At 38.9% G+C, this 20,448-nt stretch overlaps 1 protein-coding gene across 9 annotated transcripts in view; it reads left to right on the top strand.

The window, feature by feature from the left end:
- ACACA (acetyl-CoA carboxylase alpha) overlaps positions 1-20,448 on the top strand; it is a 262,049-nt gene that overhangs the window by 58,140 nt on the left and 183,461 nt on the right. For all 9 annotated transcript variants that reach the window (XM_054688839.1, XM_054688841.1, XM_037495224.2 and 6 more), the window contains one exon: positions 6,237-6,492. In XM_054688839.1, the coding sequence (XP_054544814.1) occupies positions 6,237-6,492 (256 nt within the window). The remainder of the gene's footprint in view (positions 1-6,236; positions 6,493-20,448) is intronic.

The following is a 20,448-nucleotide window of genomic DNA, read 5'->3' on the forward strand; positions in this document are numbered from 1 at the left end:
GAGTGTGATGCCTCCATTTCCTTCTTTTTTTTTCAGGAGAGCTTTGGCTATTCGGGGTTTTTTGTGATTCCATATGAATTTCATCAATAATTGTTCTATTTCTTTGAAGAATGACATTGAAATTTTGATTGGAATAGCATTGAATCTGTATATTGCTTTTGGGAGGATGGCCATTTTAATAATGTTTATTCTTCCAATCCATGAGCAGGGGATGTCTTTCCATTTCTTTGTGTCTTCTTCTATTTCTTTTAACAGTGTTTTATAGTTTTCTTTGTATAGGTCCTTTACCTCTTTTGTTAGATTTATTCCCAAATATTTGATTTTTTTTGTTTCGATAATAAAAGGGATTTTTTTTTTGATTTCTTCTTCTTCAGATTTGTTGTTTGTGTATAGGAAGGCTACTGACTTTTGCGTGTTGATTTTGTATCCTGCCACTTTACTGAATTGATTGATGAGTTGAATTAGTTTTTCTGTGGAGATTTTGGGGTTCTCTATGTATATTATCATATCATCTGCAAATAGTGATAGTTTAACTTCTTCTTTTCCTATTTGGATTCCTTGGATGTCTTTCTCTTGTCTTATTGCTCTGGCTAGGACTTCCAGTATTATATTGAAAAGCAGTGGTGAGAGTGGACATCCTTGTCTTGTTCCAGATCTTAATGGAATTGCTTTCAGCTTTTCACCATTGAGAATGATACTGGCTGTTGGCTTGTCATAGATGGCCTTTATGATGTTGAGGTATGTTCCTTGTATCCCAAGAATTTCAAGGGCTTTTATCATGAAAAGGTGTTGCACTTTGTCGAAAGCTTTCTCAGCATCTATTGATATTATCATATGGTTTTTATATTTCTTTTTGTTGATGTGTTGGATAACGTTGATTGATTTTCGGATGTTAAACCATCCTTGTGTCCCTGGAATGAATCCAACTTGGTCGTGGTGAATTATCTTATGGATACATTGTTGGATTCTGATAGCTAAAATTTTATTGAGGATTTTTGCATCAGTGTTCATTAGGGAGATTGGCCTGTAGTTTTCCTTTTTTGTGTTGTCCTTATTCGGTTTTGGTATTAGTGTAATATTGGCTTCATAGAACGTGTTTGGTATTGTCCATTCCTTCTCAATTTTTTGGAAGAGTTTGTGAAGGATAGGCACTAATTCGTCTCTGAATGTTTGGTAGAATTCATTTGTAAATCCATCAGGTCCTGGGCTTTTGTTTTTGGGGAGGTTTTTGATTACCATTTCAATTTCGCTAATTGTAATTGGTCTGTTTAGGTGTTCTATTTCTTCTTTATCTAGCTTTGGGTGATTGTAGAGTTGTAGGAATTTGTCCATCTCCTCTAGATTGTTGAACTTGTTTCCATATAACTGTTCATAGTAGTTACTGATTATTCTTTTTATTTCTGCTGTGTCCGTTGTGATTTCTCCTCTTTCATTTATGATCCTGTGTATTTGTGCTTTCTCCCTTTTTTCCTTTGTGAGCCTGGCTAGGGGTTTGTCTATTTTATTGATTTTTTCAAAGAACCAGCTCTTGGTTTCATTGATCTTTTGGATTGTTTTTTTAGTTTCAATTTCATTTATTTCTGCTTTGGTTTTTATTATTTCTTTTCTTCTACTGGTTTTGGGGTTTTTTTGTTGTTCTTTTTCTAGATCTTTGAGCTTCGAGATTAGGTTGTTTCTATGAGTTCTTTCTTATTTTTTGATGTGAGCTTCTATTGCTATATATTTTCCTCTTATTACTGCTTTTGCTGCATCCCATACATTTAGGATATTGGTGTCCTCCTTGTCATTCAATTCAAAGAATTTTTTAATTTCTTCTTTGATCTCCTCGTTAGTCCAGTGGTCTTCCATTAGTGTGGTTTTTAATCTCCATGAGGTAGGATAGTTCCTTCCCTTCTTTTTATGGTTTATTTCTAGTTTGATGCCTTCGTGGTCAGAAAAGATGGTTGGTATGATTTCAATCTTGGTGTATCTGTTGATGTTTGTCTTGTGCCCCAGTATGTGATCGATCCTGGAGAATGATCCGTGTGCGCTTGAGAAAAATGTGTACTCCGTTTTTTTGGGGTTTAGTGTTCTATAGATGTCTGTTAAGCCCAAATGCTCTAGGTCCTTATTTAGAGCTTTAGTTTCTTTACTTATTTTTTGTCTTGTTGATCTATCCATTGTTGATAGTGGTGTGTTGAAGTCTCCCACTATGTATGTGTTTTCTCTGATGTCTGTTTTCAGAGAGGACAACAGTTGTCTGATATATTTTGGTGCTCTTTCGTTTGGTGAGTATATGTTAATGAGTGTTATTTCTTCTTGAAGTATTGTCCCCTTGATCATAATGTAGTGACCATTGGGGTCTCTTTTTATTTTTTTGAGTTTGAAGTCTGTTTTATCTGATATAAGTATAGCTGTTCCTGCTTTCTTTTTTGGCCCATTTGCTTGTAGGATTGTTTTCCATCCTTTGACTTTGAGCCTATTTTTATCTTTTGTAGCTAAATGTGTTTCCTGGAGACAGCAAAAGGTTGGGTTTTGTTTCTTAATCCAGGCTGCAACTCTGTGTCTTTTTATTGAAGAGTTTAGTCCATTTACATTTAGAGTTAATATTGATATGTTAGCATCTGTATTTGCCATTGTGTTTGTCTTTCCTTTGATTTTATTTATTTATTCTTTTAATAACTTTTTTTTTTTTTTTTGGTCTTTTTTTCGTTGTTATTTGTCCCTCTGAGGTTCTGGCTTTAGGATTCCTTGTAGTATTTTTTGGAGTGGAGGTTTAGTCGCAATGAAATTCCGGAGTTTCTCTTTGTCTGGGAAGGTCCATATTCTTTCTTCATGGAGGAAAGAGAGCTTTGCGGGATAGAGTATTCTTGGTTGGCATCTGTTTTCTTGGAGTCTGTTGACTATGTCCCTCCACTCTCTCCTTGCCCGTAGTGTTTCTTCAGAGAAGTCTGATGTCAGCCTGATTGGTTTTCCTTTGAATGTTATCTGTTTCTTCCCTCTTGTCAGCTTCATTATTTTTTCCTTGTCCTGGATTCTTGGGAGCTTTACTATTATGTGTCTTGCTGTGTTTTTCCTTTCGTCGTGGAAGTTTGGTGTTCTTCTTGCTTCTTGTTTATCAATTTTCAGCTCCTTCTTCGCATTTGGGAAGTTCTCTTCAATTATCTCCTGGAATATTTTCTCTGTTCCTACATCTCTCTCCTCTCCTTCTGGAATTCCTATAACTCTTATATTTCCTTTCCTCATGGAGTCAGATAGTTCCCGGAGTCTTTCTTCATTCTTTTTCCTTCGTACTTCTCTTTCCTTTTCTGTTTTGGTTCTTTTTATTTCTGTGTCTTCAAGAGTACTTATTCGTTCTTCCATTTCATCTATTCTGCTTTCATTGCTTTTCCCAGAGTTCTTTAGTTCCTCCATTAATTCTTTGATCTCCTGCATTTCTTTTACTTCCCTCTTTAATGACTCAATTTCATTCTTCTGACCATTGTTTTCCCTCTTTAGGGACTCAATTTCCTTCTTCTGATCTATCACTTTTTTAATCATGGCAATTTTAAATTCTCTTTCTGAAAGGCTCAGAAGTTCTTCCAAGTTGCTGTCGTTGCAATCTGGGGAGTGGTTTTCTTTTTGTGGTGTGCTTCTTTCCTGAGGCGTTGTTAGGTTGCGTGTGGTTCTTCTACTCCCTACTGTCTGTTTTCTAATTTGTCGTATGCGTTGGGACACTGTGTTGCTCGGACTGGCTGGCATCTTGGGTGAACTTCTCTGCTCCCCTCTGGCTCCTGCAGGAGCCATCTCTGGCTTCTAGGGGAGCTTTCTGATGGTTTTAGGCAGTTTTTACTTTAGAAATGTCCCTGTTCTATAATGGCGAAGCGGGATGCAGTCCCTGCGCCTCCGGTCTCAGGCACACTCTTCTGTGTGCCCGGTCTGCCCCGGACGTGGGTGCCTGCTTCCTCTGTGGGCTCAGACTGCTGGTCGGAAGGGGCCTGGCGTGGGCTAACTTCCCGGCTGGCCACTGGGTCCTCCAGAAGCCTTCTGCCCTTCTCAAGCAGTCTTAAGAAATTTCCTGTTCTATGGGGTGTTAGTGACTTTTTTTTTCCTGGTCGCTAGGTGGCGCCAGAGATCTCTCCTATTGTCCTTGGGGGGCTGTTTTTCTCCTCCCCCTACCCGGTGGGACAGGGAATAGAGCGGGAATGGTAGGGTAAGCCTCAACAGCTTTGGGGTGCTGTGTCTGCCTTGTGCCCCACCGTCGTGGAGAACCCACGCCCCGAGTTTTCGTGCCCCGGGTCTCAGTTCAAAGCCCTCAGGTCCAGGACGCGGGCTGTAGCCCAGTTCAGTGGCGCGGGAATGGCGCCTTTTGCACCGCTCCCGTGCCTGGGCACCTGGTTCCTGCTCACTCAGGGAGGGACTTTCACCCCCGTGAGGGCCTCTGCGCGTCTCCCCGCAAGCCTAGGTCGCAGGCGCGGGGACCTGGGCAGTGGTGATCCCGGTCCGCGTTTTCTTTTCAAGCGCGCCGCCAAGCGCACCGTTTTTCCGCGCAAGCTTACCGGCAGCCCGGGCTGTGTGCGCGTCTCCCGGGATCTTTGTTCTTCTCTAATGGCGCCCGGAGCCGTTCACTCACCACCGCGGCGGATCCTGCAGGGTTCGCCTCAGCTCCCGTTCACGGGGTGTGGTGGCTGCAATAGTTCCTTTCCACTCCCAGTCCCGCTTGCTGCGTCGTTTGTTCTTGTGGGTCGTTTTAGTTTGTTGTTTTCCTCCTCTCTGCGGTTCGGAGAGTGCCGCCTCTGTGGGCGGGGGAGGGGAGCAGGGTTCTGCGCTTCCCTCCCTTCTAGTCCTCTTTTATGGCAACTTTCTTCTTCGGGCAGTTTGCTGGAGTCACCCGTTTATCTTCCGTGTCCCAGTTCTCACTGGGACCTGCCGCTTTTCCTCCCTATTAACTTTTTTTAATGGGAGATCTTACTCGCAGCGTCTCCTCGCCGCCATGTTGCTCCGCCCCCCAGTATATTCTTTTGCTAAAATATTTTAAATTCTGAACAGGAGGTTTTTTTTTAAATAGGATTTATAGAATGACAGAATAAATATTGTTTCATTTAGTTTTGGGGTTTTTTGTTTCTACTGTTTTTGATTTTTATTGTTATTGTGGACTTTGATCTATGTTTTGGTCTTATTAGGTCACATGTGAGTGCCAGTATCTAATCCTGACTAGTAAGGTCCTATATCTAGAAAACCTGTGTTTAACTGAGATCACACCTCTGTTACTTTAATTGTAGGTTTACATTTGTTAGATTTCATTTTCTCCCAACATCAGTGCCAGCATATTAGAGCCTTTAGAGTAGACTTTTCTTTTTTTATAGAGGCATGTTTCATTTATTTGTTTGTTTGTTTATACATGCACTGGGCACAGTCAGAAGCGTGGGAGGGTGAGAGAATTTACCAGAGCCAGAGTGGGGAGCAGAGCAGGCAGAAGGACCGAAGTACACTGCTGAGGGGAGCAGCGGGCGGCAGGAGAGGTCTGCGCGCCATGTGGGACCCTCCTCTGGTGGCCGGGGAGCAGCTGGGGATCAAACCGGTGCCGCAGAGGCCACGGGCAGCTTCGCAACCCAGCGCTCAACCGCTGCGCCACCGGGGAGGCCCTGGGGTAGATTTTTAAAAAGATGTAATCTAAGAAAAAATTCACAAGTAAAACAAAAAAAATTTTAGTTAAAAAATACCACCTGGAGATTGCTTTAAAGGTATGCACTTATGTAAAGTTCATAGTATACATTCTCACAGTATAGTTTGGAGCCAGATGATAGTTTTGTAGTTTATTCTAAACACCAAGTGCAATCACTAGCAAATTACAAACAACCACCACCCTCCCTAAATCCTTACCCTTCATTCCCTCCGGTACTAATACTGAAATTGCAGTAACAAAACAAGCCACTTTCACCTACTGCAAAGGTTTCTCCCTTAATCATAATTGTCTCTTCAACATCACTAAATTATTGGAGAGATTATGAATGATTATGGTTTTTTTTTGAGAGATTTCTTTGAGGAAAAGGGGAACTGGTTTTAATTTTTATAGGAATAGTTACATTGATAGGGATTTTCTTCCTGTGTCAAAAACAAAGGCCCTGAAATAGAGTAACTAAGGAAATGAGTTCTCAAACCACTTTGCTTCAGGGCCAGCTGAGGTATATTAGGTGTATAGCCTGTGGCTGTCCTCAGGTGCAGGTTATTATCCAATACCTTGCTCCTTTTTCACTTACTCTTTATTCTCTCAATAGCTGTGAGAGTTCATTTTGAAGGAATAATGGGTGAACCATCCCCCTTGGCTAAGCCTCTGGAGCTGAACCAGCACTCCCGATTCATAATTGGCTCTGTGTCTGAAGACAACTCAGAGGATGAGATCAGCAACCTGGTGAAGCTAGACCTACTGGAGGAGAAGGAGGGCTCTCTGTCACCAGCTTCTGTTGGCTCAGATACACTCTCTGACTTGGGGCTCCCTATCCTACCTGATGGCTGCTTGGCCTCACACATGAGGTAAGAGAGACAAGTGTAATGTTTTATTTATTTAACCTGTCCTATTGGCTTCACTGATTTTGTTCTGAAAAGAGCAAGAATAATTTTAGCAAGATTGCTTCGCCTTTTGCTATATCACTGGACTTAAAGCTTTGATAAGAAATAATGTATTTTGCCAGTAGTGCAAGATTTCAAAACGTCTTTTTGTGATACTGTGATTTATAGGAAATACATATATTTTGATCATTCAGGTGACCAAAATATATTTTTTGTACACACAGTTCTTGATTCACAGCTCCCAAAACCTTGGAATTTTCTGTGTAGAGAGTGATATATGTGACTTTTGTTATGTTAATCAAGTGACTTGGAGAAATACTTTAGGATAGTAGCTGGTTGCCAGGGGAACCAACTCGGTGGTCCTTTTGAAGGGGGGGCGAAGGGCGTGAGGTTGAGTTCAATTGCCGAAGGCCAGTGAGTTAATGAGTTATACCTGTGTAATAAAGCCTCCATAGACCCCCAAGAAAAGGGTTTCAGAGAGCGCCTAGCTTGGTGAACACATGGAGATTTGGGGAGTTGGTGAGCCTGGAGAAGACATAGAAGCTCTGTGTCTTTTCCTTGTACTGTATCCTATGCACTTCTTCCATCTGGCTATTCCTGAGTTATATCCTTTGTAATAAGTTGGTGATCTAGTGAGTAAAACAGATTTCCTGAGTTCCGTGTGCCTTTCTAACATTATTAATGCAACCTGAGGAGGGTGTCCTGCTAACCTCTGATTTATAGCTCCATGGGCAGAAGCATAGAATCAATAGAATCAAGCTGGACTTGGGACAGGCACCTGAAGTCGGAGAGGGTTGTCATCGGAACTTCCAGTCTGCAGCCGGTTGGTCAGAAGCACAGGTAGTCTGGGCTTGTGACTCAATCTTGAAGTAGAGGGTGGTCTTGGAGACTGAGCCCTTGTGTGGAATCCAATGCTCTCTCTATTAATAGTGTCAGAATTGAGCTGCATTCTCAGACACCCTGACGGTGTGCAAGAACTACTTGTTTGTTTGGGGAGACCCATTCACACAGTTGTTGGAATTGGATCCAGGAACCCACTTTGCACTTTTCCTGAATATTCCTCTCTGTTTTTCTTGTTCTTCCTACATATGAGGTATTTTAGGGAAGCAGAGTTGAGGAATTTCAGTGTCTGTCCTCCTCTGACTAACATTGTCGTAACTATCTTGGTGATTGATAGGACTTGTGCAGGGGTGGGCAAATTTGTAATAATCTTTCTTTGAACTGCGTCTTGTGAGAAATATATATTTTATTTCTGGCAGCACAAGTCCTCAGTAAAGGACTGTACTAGAATCAAGGGTTTGGTATAGAGCTCTCCTTTTTCTCTAGAAACACATTTCTCTGTTTATTTACTTTGCATTTCTTGCATTGAAGGCTCTGGACTCCTGGTTTTCTCTGTACCTCAGAATCACTTGGAAAGCTTTAAGAAATGAGCCCTGTCCCTACAGATTTCTGATATATTTGCTTGATTTGGAGCTGGCCCCTTTTTTTAAAGCTGGGATCATCTGGATAATGTATAGTCAGGATTAAGATTATAGGTCTAGACTAGATAAACATCAGTTGGGGTGGCTACTGCTTCTGTTATTATCTTCATGCTTCTTTTGTTAATGGGTCATAACATAATTCAGCTCCTTTTTATACACTCAAGTACAAACTCTGTAGTAAAATCTATGCTGGGTCTTACTGAATGTCACTGTCCTCTCTTATGGTTATATTTGTGGCTTTGGGGTCCTCTCTGAAAGAGAATGTCAGCAGTTAACCCATTTGGCTATGTGAAAGTTGAAAGAAAAGAATAAAGCTACTTAATTATGTTTTACTTTAAAGTCAGATGCCTGATTCCATTCCAGTAACTTTCTACTCTACTTTGCTGACCATACAAGTATCTTAATTATGTAACTAGTTCAGATATAGTTGATTTTAAGGAGTTAATAAGCAAAATATTATGTTTCATCTCTGGGTTAAAAAGGGGAATAGAGGGCAGTATTTAGTGGCAGGGAAAAGGAATCAGGTATTCATTTTTATGTAAACATGTTTCTTTATAGTTCATTTACTGCTTGACCTGCTGGCAGGTCCTGGTGGTGGTATATTCCTCTTCAAGGTTATTTGTAAGTGGGAAATGTAAATGTGTGGGGTCAGACTAGGATTTAGAGGACAGAGGACCGATGATGGTAAATTGTCACAGTGCTCCTGTTGAGAAAGACTGGATTAAATTTGAATTTAAACACAACATCTTTAGAAATTTGTACAATTTGAGAGCATGTGAAACTTAATATTCATTCTTTGGATTAGAAAATGGTGAATTTGGCAGTAGTAAGAAAAATACCATTATAGAAAACTTAAGTGGTGATTGCTACAAGGCAGTTTGTCGTCGTCAAGTCATTCTCAAAGTTGGTGGCTCTTATTGCAAAGAATGACTGTGGTGGATGGTGTGAGTGCCCGAGAATTTCTTTGCATGCCTTACTGTTGCAAAACTCATGCCTGGAGCTCGTGAAGAAGTGATGGATTGAAGTGTCATCAGCAGCCTGGGAAGGGACAGTGCCAGGTCCTGCTTGCTTCTCAGCTATCTAATGTTCTAAAATAGGGGAAAGGTTCTCTGTTGATACATTCCTTTTTTTTTTTTTTTTTTTTTGAAGATTTATTTATGCATCCAAGAGCCTGGATACAGGCCAGAGATAAGGAAGGTGAGAGGATTTACCAGAGACAGAGCAGGGAATAGAATAGGCAAACTGACTGAAATACACTGCTGAGGGGAGCAGTGGGCAAGACAGGAGAGGTCTGCTGTGCCAAGTGGGTTGCCCCCTGGCTGGCCGGGGATCCAACTCATGCTGCAGAGGCTGCGAATTGCTTCATAGTGCGGTGCTTAACACCCTTGCGCCACCAGGGAGGCCCCTGTTGATCCATTCTTTTTTTTTTTTTTTTTTAAATATTTATTTATTTATTTATACAAGCACTGGGTACAGTCAGAAGCGCGGGAGGGTGAGAGAATTCACCAGAGCCAGAGCGGGGAGCAGAGCAGGCAGACTGACGAAATACACTGCTGAAGGGAGCAGCGGGCGGCAGGAGAGGTCTGCGCACCATGTGGGACCCTCCTATGGTGGCCGGGGAGCAGCCGGGGATCGAACCGGCGCTGCAGAGGCTGCAGGCAGCTTCGCAACCCAGCGCTCAACCGTTGCGCCACTGGGGAGGCCCTGTTGATCCATTCTTAAGTCACTTGTGGATATGGTGTCCTTGGGGGTAATTCAAATTGAGTCAAATTCGTTTGGTAATAGAATTCTGTTACACATCTGCCACCAATATTGGTTTTAGGTGCTAAATGGAAAGTATGGTGGGTGTGACTTAGGCAGGAATAAGAAATAGATTTTTCTGGTCATGGAGATGACATGAATCTCATATTTTCTAGAGTACCAATGAAATATTGGATGTGTCAGTTTCTAAGTTTTATGAAGCTTGAAATAACAAAAGTTTGGAAATAACACCCTGAAACGGTGGTTATAATTGGTGGGAATATATAAGCCTTATTGTAAACAACTGTGCTTTGACTTTTTGTTTTTATATAACATCAGCTAGGGGGTGATATATTAGCTAAGCTGTTATATTTCTCAATCTAATTATTAATATTTATCAAATATTTGAAAAGAAAGGCCATTAAAGAGTGAATGTTGGCATCTTAAATTTGATAACCAATGTATGATTCGATGGCATATTATAATCAAGCCATTAAGTTGTACGAATACTGACATTTTCTTTGCTCTCAAGTGGGATGCCATTTGAGATCAGATTATTCTGCATTCTTAAAAATGCAGTGGAAGTCCAGATCACCCCACTGTCAACCAAAGATTGTAACCAGTTTTGTCAGCTAGTATGCCGAATTCCTGGTGAAGTTCACTTGGAAACAGGTTAGACCCACAATTGAGTGTTTTAGAGTAGTGTGATTTCTTGAAACCTTTTTTTGAATCCTAATTTTTGTTATGGCATGTGAAATTCCATCGATTTTTCTCTTAAATTTCTTAAAATTTATGCTCAAAATAACAAATGGTCAATGTTTTATGCTTAGGAAACATTTTAGCAATTTCATTTGAGAACAATCTTTAATTGTTGTTGTTTGTTATATATATGATATAAATCTGCATAAGATGTTCACTAGCTGGGTATAGCAATAGTTATTACTGTGGAAGGAGAAAATGGGTAAGGTAACCCAGGAAGGGCTCCTTGGAGATGAGTTAATATCCTTTTGGTCTAGAAAGAAAAGTTCTTTACCAATATCTTAGAAAACTTAGACTTTTATATGAGATTAATGGCACTTTAAGAGTTTGACCCAAATGTTTGAAGCTACTTTGTAATTATTTTATAATTATGAAAGAGCATTTTGGAGCTATTTTGTTATTATTAATAATTTGCAAAGTTTCAGGATGCCAAAGTTTCTTTCATGGAATGCAATCAGGTAATATATGGAGTTTGGGATTAGTTTCTAAATACCACACAGATTTCATTGTCCTAGACTTTTGAAAAACTTATAGAGCCACATAGACCTTCATCCACAGGAAATAATGGTGATTTAAGGTGAGATTCTGAATGAATGGGTGTGTCTTTCAACTTCTAGGTCAAGAACGAAGTTTAGGGGGCAAGAGTAGTGAGAGATAGGGCCGACCCATTGCTACTACACGCTATCCTGGTTTTCACATTATTTGTTAGAAATGACAGTTGTGTTTTCTCAGGACTAATTAGAAAAATAGAGTAATAATGGGATAACATTATTAAATGCTTTACTCTATGCTGGATACTGTGCTGTGCCTCATGTGGAGTACCATACTTAACCTTCATAACAATCCCATGAGGTTAGTAATGTACTATTACCCATAATTTATGAGTGGGGAGCTGAGACACAGGTTAAATAACATGCCAAAGGTCCACAGCTAATTGTGTATTGAATCCATCAGAGCTCATACTCTTGCCACTGCACTAAACTGGAACCCTGGGTGTGATAGATAGATTTGTGTTCTCTTTGAGCAGTTTTTCTCGAATTAAATGTTAACCTTATTAAAAAGGGATAGATTTTAGAAAAAGTATTTTTAAAACAATGCTTTATTAAAGAAGCAGTAAAGAAAATTAAAAACAAAATGCAAAAAAGCAAATAGGAAGCCTTGTATATTCACTGCCCATGCATCCAGTTGGTCCTGGTTCTGTACTGTGGATTCAACCAACTGTGGATTGAAAATATATGCTATTAAGCAATTAGACTGCTAGAATGGCTTTAACATGTACTTTTTTTCCTTGTAATTATTCCCTAAAAAATGCAGAATGACTACTATTTATGTAGCATTTCTGTTGTATTAGGTGTTATAAATAATCTAGAGATGATTTAAATTATATAGGAGAATGTGTGTAGGGTATATGCAAAACTATGCCATTTTATTTTAGGGGGGATGGGTAAGGGTCCTTGAAACAATACCTAGAGATACCAAGGAGTACTGTATTTATACATTGTCATTTTTTTTCATACCGAAATGAGATCATACTGTATATACTTTTATAATCTGCTTTTTTTGGTCAAAATTTTCTACTTTTTTATTTCAGTCAACTTTCATCATGTAATATATACATTATAACAAAGTTTTTTCAGTAGACTCCAAAATGCTGGTTCATCCAAATAGTATGCAATCCCAAACCACACGTGTTTTATATCCCTTAACTGTTTTAATCTATTGTATTTATCTGCACATCTTCCTTTTTTTTTTTTTAATAATAGTGACTAGTGACTTGTTTAGAATGAGATTTGCAAATACATGACTGCCCGAGATAGCTTGGTGGTATAGAGAGAAATGGAAGGAAAAGGGTAGTTTACCCTTCCACACATTTTGTAGTGCACAATTTGGTTTTGCGCTAATGATGATATTGTAATGAATCTTACAATGAAAAGGAATATAATAAGATACACTATGGTTTGATCAAAAGTTATGAAGGACAGAGCTTTTTCGCTTTATATATGTATTTGACCTGGAAAGAAACTTTTTTTTTTTTTTTTTAGTCTTCCACTTTAAACTCCTGAGTTTGAAATGATAGTTTAAATCTAGTGATGGAAGTAAAGTTAAATAATAACTAACAACTTTTGGAAAAATAAAATGTGCTATGCTGGTATGATATATCATTTATTATCAAGCAGTGCTTTGGTGAGATACAATTTTCTCACTAGAGATATGTCTTTAAGTCATTTCATATTAGGGCTTAAAACTTGGGAATTTTGAATTGAAAGACTTTTTGATTACAGCAAACATACTGTTGAGAATTATCTGTTGTTGACAGGACAGTAATTGTCACTTTTCCCTCCTGTCTTTTGCATCACTTCTCTCAAGCTTTAATATAGGAGATAAGGAATCTGGCTCTGGTTCAGTTTGTCTTTGGCTTCGCTTGTAGATGGGCCTGTAAGAGTATTCTTATGTTTGGGCTTTCTTAGCACTTCTCATTTAGCTTCTCTGAACTTTCTCTCTTCCCCTCAACAGCTCTCTGCACTCTTTACTCTCAGTGCATCTTCCATGATATTCTTAGGTTCCCAGTTGCCATGGTGCTTCTGAAGTGAGTAGACAGAGTAAGTCATTATGAAATCTTCAACATGGTGCTCTTTTACGAAGGGCAATAGTTTCCTCTTTCTATCCCCACCCACTCCTTTCCAATCAGAAAACAGGAGCTGTCTGTTCCCCTGTATTGGGAAGTAGTGTGTAGTCTGCAAATTTATTCTATACATTTAGCTACTAGTGAAAATGAAATTAATGAATCTTGAAATAGACCTCAGGGTAGCTGCTTGATTATGTTTATTATTTTTATTCTAATACAATGCATACATATTCTTTTTCTTTCATTAACAAATTTTCAAGTTAATTTGCAAGTGAAGTTTGCATTTACTACTTAGATTTTTTAAATTCTTGGATGTATGTTTATTATAGAAGAGTTGGAAATCAAAACAGTATAACGAAATAAACAGTCTAGAATACAATCTGCCAGTGATAACTACTGTTAGTATTTGCTATATTTCAGTGTTTGTACCCCATAAGCAAGTTTCATTAAAAATATATATACATAGGTAATATAATGAATATACGTTTCATGCTTTTTTTCATATAAGAGCACACTCTCATGTCATTAAAAATCTTTGAAACTTAACTTTTTTAGCTTTTTATTAAAAATATTTTAGTTATATAGAAGAGTTGCAGAAATAGTACAGAGTTCCTGTGTATTCTTCACTCAGCTTTTCCTAATATTAGCATTTTCCATAAGCATAGTTAGTACATTTATCTGGAATTATCAGATTTAGCAAATAAAGATACAGACTGACCAATCAGTTTTGGATTTCAGACAAACAGTAATTTTTTAGTGTAAATGCAATAGTGTATGAGACATACTTATATAAAAAGGTATTTGTTTTAAATGGGCATTCTGTATTTTATTTGACAACCCTATTTTATTTTATTGAAGTACCATTGTTTTATATTCTTGCTAGTGTTTTGACAGTATGGGATGTCCCTCCCCCAGTGTAGTCACAGCACTCCCACCACCAAAGCACCCATAACCCTCCACCATAATCCATTGTGCTCTCCTCCACAACCCCCCCTTTCTTTCTCTCTCCCCCTTTCCCGCCAAAGCCATAAATTTATGGTCAACTTTCAAGTATCAGTTTTAAAGTTTGTCTGACTCTATGGTTTGCCTATATTCCACATATAAGTGAAACCATTCCATCCTATATTTATCTTTCTCTTTCTGGCTTATTTTGCTTAGCATAATCCTTTCCAGCTCCATTTATGTTGCTGCAAATGGTGTAAGTTTGTCTTTTTTGATTGCTGAGTGGTGTTCCATTGCATATATATACCACATTGGTATTCCATTGTGTATATATACCCACTCATCTGTTTTGGGGCCCTTAGATTGTTTCCATATCTTGGCTGTTGTAAATTGTGCTTCAATAAATGTAAGAGTCCAGGTTTTCTTTTGAATTAGTGTTTTTGTATTCTTTGGGTGGATACCTAGGAGGGGAATTGCTGGGCTGTATGGCATATCCACTTTCAGTCTTTTGAGAAACCTCCACACTGCTTTCCATAGGAGCAGGACCAGTCTACATTTCTACCAGTGGTGTAATTTTTCTCCACATCCTTACCAGCATTTGTTGTTTCTGGTCATTTTGATACGTGCCATTCTCACTGGTGTGAAGTGGTATCTCCTTGTGGCTTTGATTTGCATTTCCCTGATATTGAGCATTTTTTCATGTACCTGTTTGTTTTCTTTGGAGAAGTGTTTATTTAGTTCTTCTGCCCATTTTTTGATTGGGTCGTTTTACTTTTATTGAGTTGAATAAGGTCTTTGATATCAGCTCCTTGTCTGATGTACGGTATACAAATATTTTCTCCAATTCAGTATGGTGTCTCCTTTTGGTTTAATGATAATTTCTTTCACTGTGCACAAACTTTTTAGTATGATGTAGTCCCATTTGTTTATTTTCTCTTTTGGTTTTCTTGCTGTTAGAGAAAGACATCACTGAAGCCATTGGCATGGAGTGTTTTACCTATGTTTTCTTCATGTAGTTTATGGTTTTGAGTTTTACATCCAAGACTTTAATCCATTTTAAGTTAATTTTTGTATAAGGTGTGAGATGGTGATCTAGTTTCATTCTTTTGCATGTGACTATCCAGTTTTCCCAACACCATTTGTTGAATAGACGCCTTTCTCTAATGTTTACTCTTGGCTCCTTTGTCATAGATTAACTCTTCATATATATGTTCATTTATTGTTGTGCTGTCAATTCTATTTTATTGGATTCTGTGGGTTTTTATTCCAGTACCATACTGTTTTGATTATTGTTTTGTAGTATAGTTTGAAGTCTGGGAGCGTGACAACATTGTTCTTTTTTTGTTGGGATTACTTTGGCTATTCAGGGTCTTTTGTGGTTCCACAAAACTTCCAGTAATGTTTGTTCTATTTTTTTGAAGAATGTCATTGAAACCTTGATAGGAATTAGATTGAATCTGTATATTGCTTTGGGAAGGATGGCTATTCATCCAATCCATGAGCAGGGAATATCTTTCTGATGTGTGTGTGTGTGCGTGTGTGTGTCTTTTAATAATGTCTTCTAGTTTTCATTGTACAGGTGCTTTACCTCCTTTGTTCAGTTTACTCCTAGGTATTTAATTTTTTTTAATGTGATAGTAAATGGGATCACTACTTTTAGTAAGTCAATAGCAGGAAAGAAAATACAAAAGTTACGTGAGGTTATGGTAGGATCAAAAAAGTTTTAAATGGATTTTTAAAAAAGATTTATTTATTTATTTATTTATTTATTTATTTATTTATTTATTTATACAAGCACTGGGTACAGTCAGAAGCGCGGGAGGGTGAGAGAATTCACCAGAGCCAGAGGGGAAAGCAGAGCAGGCAGAAGGACCGAAGGACACTGCTGAGGGGAGCAGCGGGCGGCAGGAGAGGTCTGCGAGCCATGTGGGACCCTCGCCTGGAGGCCCCGGGGAACGAACCGGCACTGCAGAGGCTGTGGGGAGACCCTTAAATGGATTTTTTAAAAAGGGTAGATTTTTAGCAAAAGAGAGTTAAAGAGGTTTTGGCCTTGATCTATTCGTGTAAAAATGGGCCCATTTCATGCCATTTGACTCTCTTGACTTTCTCCGGTACTGGCATGTAGGTAGCACTGTTTATTGAAATGAAAATGAAGTTACTGTAATAACCATGGTTTAATACCTGCTGTTTTTCTGAGCACTCTGTGTCCCAACAGTTACACTTTTTTTTTTTTTTTTTTTTGGTGGGACCCTCGCCGGCGGCTGGGGAATGAACAGGCGCTGCAGAGGCTTTGGGCAGCCTCTCAGTCCAGCGCTCAACTGCTGCACCACCAGGGGAGGCCCAACAGTTACACTTTTATATGAAAATGCCAATTTAGTAATTCATTATAAGTGAAAATATAACCTCCTCCCTAGTAAAATTAATGATAGTCATGAACTGAGACTTTATTAGCTAGGAGGACTTATAGAAGATCATCAATGAAAGATAACTTAAGCGTCCTTGGAATATAAGATTTGGGTTCCAGGACATTCTGACCGATTAAATGCTAATAATTGTATGGTGTCCTCTCTACATTTTCCCTTCTCACATTTTTCCAGTGTCTGTGACATTTCTAGCCTCGTCTGTTGCAGTGAACGTTTTTTCTCATTATTTCTAGCCTCATCTGTTGCAATGAACTTTTAGCTATGTTCTCTGGCACTAGTCTCTCATTTCAGATCTGTTAAAGGAAAAAAAACCTGCAATGTCTCCTGTCTGCTTTCAGAGTAAAGCCCAAGATAATAACTCTTACCTTTACCCTAATTTCTTGAGCATTTATTGTGAGTCAGGCACTGCTAAGTGTTTCAATATTTATCTTGTATGACCAAACAACCGTCTGTCCTGTATGGTAGGTATTGTATTTATTTTATAGAAGAGGATACAGGCTGAACAAGATTATGTTAATTTACCTACTTAGTCAAGGCATGGCATTCAGGCATGGTATTCAAGTCCCTCCACAGTCTGCCCACACTGATTTTTCTAGTCTTGTCTCTACCCATGTACTCAGTGTTCTTTCCCTCTTTTCCTTATTCCAGTTGCACCAGCTGCACCAGTTGACTCCTGACTTGCTTATACTTTCCATATCTGCACCCTTTGCTCATTCTGTTTCGCTGCTCACTGCCCCCTCTCCTCTTGTGTTTTCCTTTGGATGCCGGTTCACTGACCATTGAAATTCCATTCACTCTTTAAGGTCCTTCTCAAATGTTGCCTGTGCTGTGAAACAGCTTTTCTTGTTCTTCCTCTTATTTTGTTTTTCTCTTCTTGTAATTTGCTTTCCATTTTTCACAGCAATAATTTCATACTTTCTCATTATCATTAAACCAGCAGTCTCTCTCCCCTTCTAGACACACTTTCAGTTCATAATTTTGTCTCATATTTCATTGAGACAATAGAAACTGTAGAATAGAAAGCCTGCCTTCTAACACCTAATCTTAAACCTATTTGTATTTGTACTTATATTCTCATTTTTCCTTTTTGTTACAAGGACTTCTCAGTATCCTCTCCTTGGGTCATTCTCTTCTACTTTATATTTTAAATATCTCATTTTTCTACTAAATCATTCCTGTTGGCAATTGAATGTGCTCTGTTAACTCCTGTCTTTACAAAATCCTGCTTTGATAGCCACATTCCCTTGGGACTGCTATCAGCGCTGCCCTGCTTCAGGGTCAAGACTTTCAAAAGTGCTGTCCCACTTCCTCATCTTCCTTTCATTCTTCAAACTACTCTCTTCTGTCCTTTGCCCTATCATACTACAGAAACTGCTCTTATTATTATTATTTTTTAAATATGTATTTATATAAGCACTGGGTACAGTCAGAAGTGCGGAAGGGTGAGAGAATTCACCAGAGCCAGAGCAGGAAACAAAACAGGCAGACTGATGAAATACACTGCTGAGGGGAGCAGCGGGCACGGCAGGAGGTTTCTGTGCGCATGTGGGACCCTCCCTGGCTGCGGCCTGGGATGGAACTGACACTGCAGAGGCTGCGGGCAGCTTCGCAGCCCAGCGCTCAATTGCTGCACCACCAGGGGAGGCCCAAGAAATTGCTCTTATTAAAATCACTAATGACTATTGTATTGCTACATCCAGTGGATGCTTTTCAGTTCTTTCTTCTAGGACTCATGATAGATATGTATAGGTTTGTTCTTAAAACTCAGGTTTCTCTTTTCTATTAAAAAAATCATCCTTTCCTGACTTTCCTCTTCCTCCCTCGTATTCTTTCTGATGTCCTTGAAAGCTCTTCCTCTTTCATGTAACCTCCCATCATTTACTGCTGCTTAGTCCTGAACCTTCTTTTCTTTGCACTTGATACACATTTTTTTCATATGTAGTCTTATCCCGTTGCTACTGTTTATATGGCAATAACTGCCAAATATATAATAACCACTGCAGACCTATCTTTTGAGTCCCATTTGTTCAACTGTTTATGTGAAACCCAATACTTCTTGATCCTCCTATTCTCTCCATAAATTTTATCCTCTGTAACCTTCCATATCTTACTAAGTATCTCCTCCAGCTACTATATTCATGCCAGAAATATGGGTAATTATTATTTTAATTCTCTTGTTCCTAGTTTCAGTATTTATTACTTAAATTCATTCACTTAGTCATAACCAGAGTGTGGCAACTCTTGCTTCAACTTCTATTGTGGTCATCTAACTGGATTCTCTGTCTCCAAATAAGTGTAAGATACTAAATTCTTTTTTTTCAAATTTTTAAAAATTTTTATATTCCCCATACAATTGCAACCCCCTGATTTTGACCCCAATCCCTCCTTTCCTGCGCCCCCCCCCAAAGTGTGTCTCTTGTTCATAGTTTGTTGATTTTGATTTTTTCTTTCTTATAGTTATTCTTTTTCCTGGTCCCTTATTTAGGTTTTCTAGATTCCTGTTATGAGTGAGACTATCTGGTATTTTTCTTTTTCTTTCTGGCTTATTTCGCTGAGCATGATCCCTTCCAGCTCCATCCATGTTGCTGCAAACTGCATGTGTTTATCTTTTTTGAATGCTGAGTAATATTCCATTGTGTATACGTACCATATCTTCTTGATCCAGTCATCTATTTTTGGGCATTTGGGTTGTTTCCAAAGCTTAGCTATTGTAAATAGTGCTGCTATAAACATAGGGGTGCAGGTGCTCTTTGGAATTAATGTTTCTGTATCCTTTGGGTAAATACCTAGGAGTGGAATTGCTGGATCATATGGAAGCTCTATCTTTAAGATACTAAATTCTTAACTTGGCTCATGAGGCCCTGAATGATTAATCTGACCTCTGTCAACTTCCATTCCCTGACAGTGCTTCAGTCTTACTGGCCTTTCAGCCCCTGGAGTGTGCCAATTGTTTTCCTTGTCCTTCTACCTGGAATTCTCTTTCATTCTCAGTGATTGCTGGAGGTCTTTATTCTTTAGGTTTCAGATTCTATGTGATTTCAGATCTCTGCAATTTGTTAATACCTTCTGGTAAACATGTGGTCTATTTTGATAGTTTTTTCTTCTTTTTTTAGTTGTATTATTTTTATTGAAGTAATGTTGGTTTACAACACTCTGTATGATTTAGGGGTTGAATAAAGACCATCCCAGCCAAAACAACTAAAATGAAAAGACTGACACTATCTAGTGGTAGCAAGGATATAGACCACAGAAACGGCTGGTAGGAAAGTAAATTGGCACAGTCACTTTAGAAAACTGTTTGGCGTTGTCTCCTTTTTTAAATCCACGCTTATTTATTTACTTTAAATAAATTTAAATGCTGGAGGGGTATAGCATCACACAGATTCTGTGTTCATTGGCCTTAGCAGGACGTTTGCTGTGAATTTGGCAGGAACCATGTGTCATTTCCATGGGAACAAGTTTTGTTTGGTTTTGCCCCAGGAGTCACTTTGTTGTTCTTTTCTTTGTACACATAAGCACATCTCTTATCTAGATAGAGTTCAGTGTCATATCAAATATAAATACCATCAATTTTAAGAACTGTGTGTGCCCTCTGGTGCCAGAGACCCTGCTTATTGCCTGGTAAAATGCCTTTGGACTACACCTCTCTAGACGTATTTGTTGTTTTGAAATCTTGTTCCCCACAGGCCTACACAGGATCCCAGATAGCCAGCAGTGTCTCTTCAACATATGCATTGTCCGTCACCAGCAAGTAAGCGTACACATGCTCCATCAGCAAGTAACATCATCAGGGTCACACCTGGGTGTTTACCCAAAAGAAGTGAGTGCTATGTCTACCAAAAACCAAGTATAAGAACAGGTGTAGTCAAAATTCATAAACAACCCAAATGTCTATTGATATGTAAATTATGGGATATTAACCATAATTTACGATACTATATATACACAG

This window comes from Talpa occidentalis, unplaced genomic scaffold (assembly GCF_014898055.3).
Source record: "Talpa occidentalis isolate TD23 unplaced genomic scaffold, MPIMG_talOcc4v2.1 talOcc4.7, whole genome shotgun sequence".
Taxonomy (NCBI): Eukaryota; Metazoa; Chordata; class Mammalia; order Eulipotyphla; family Talpidae; genus Talpa; species Talpa occidentalis.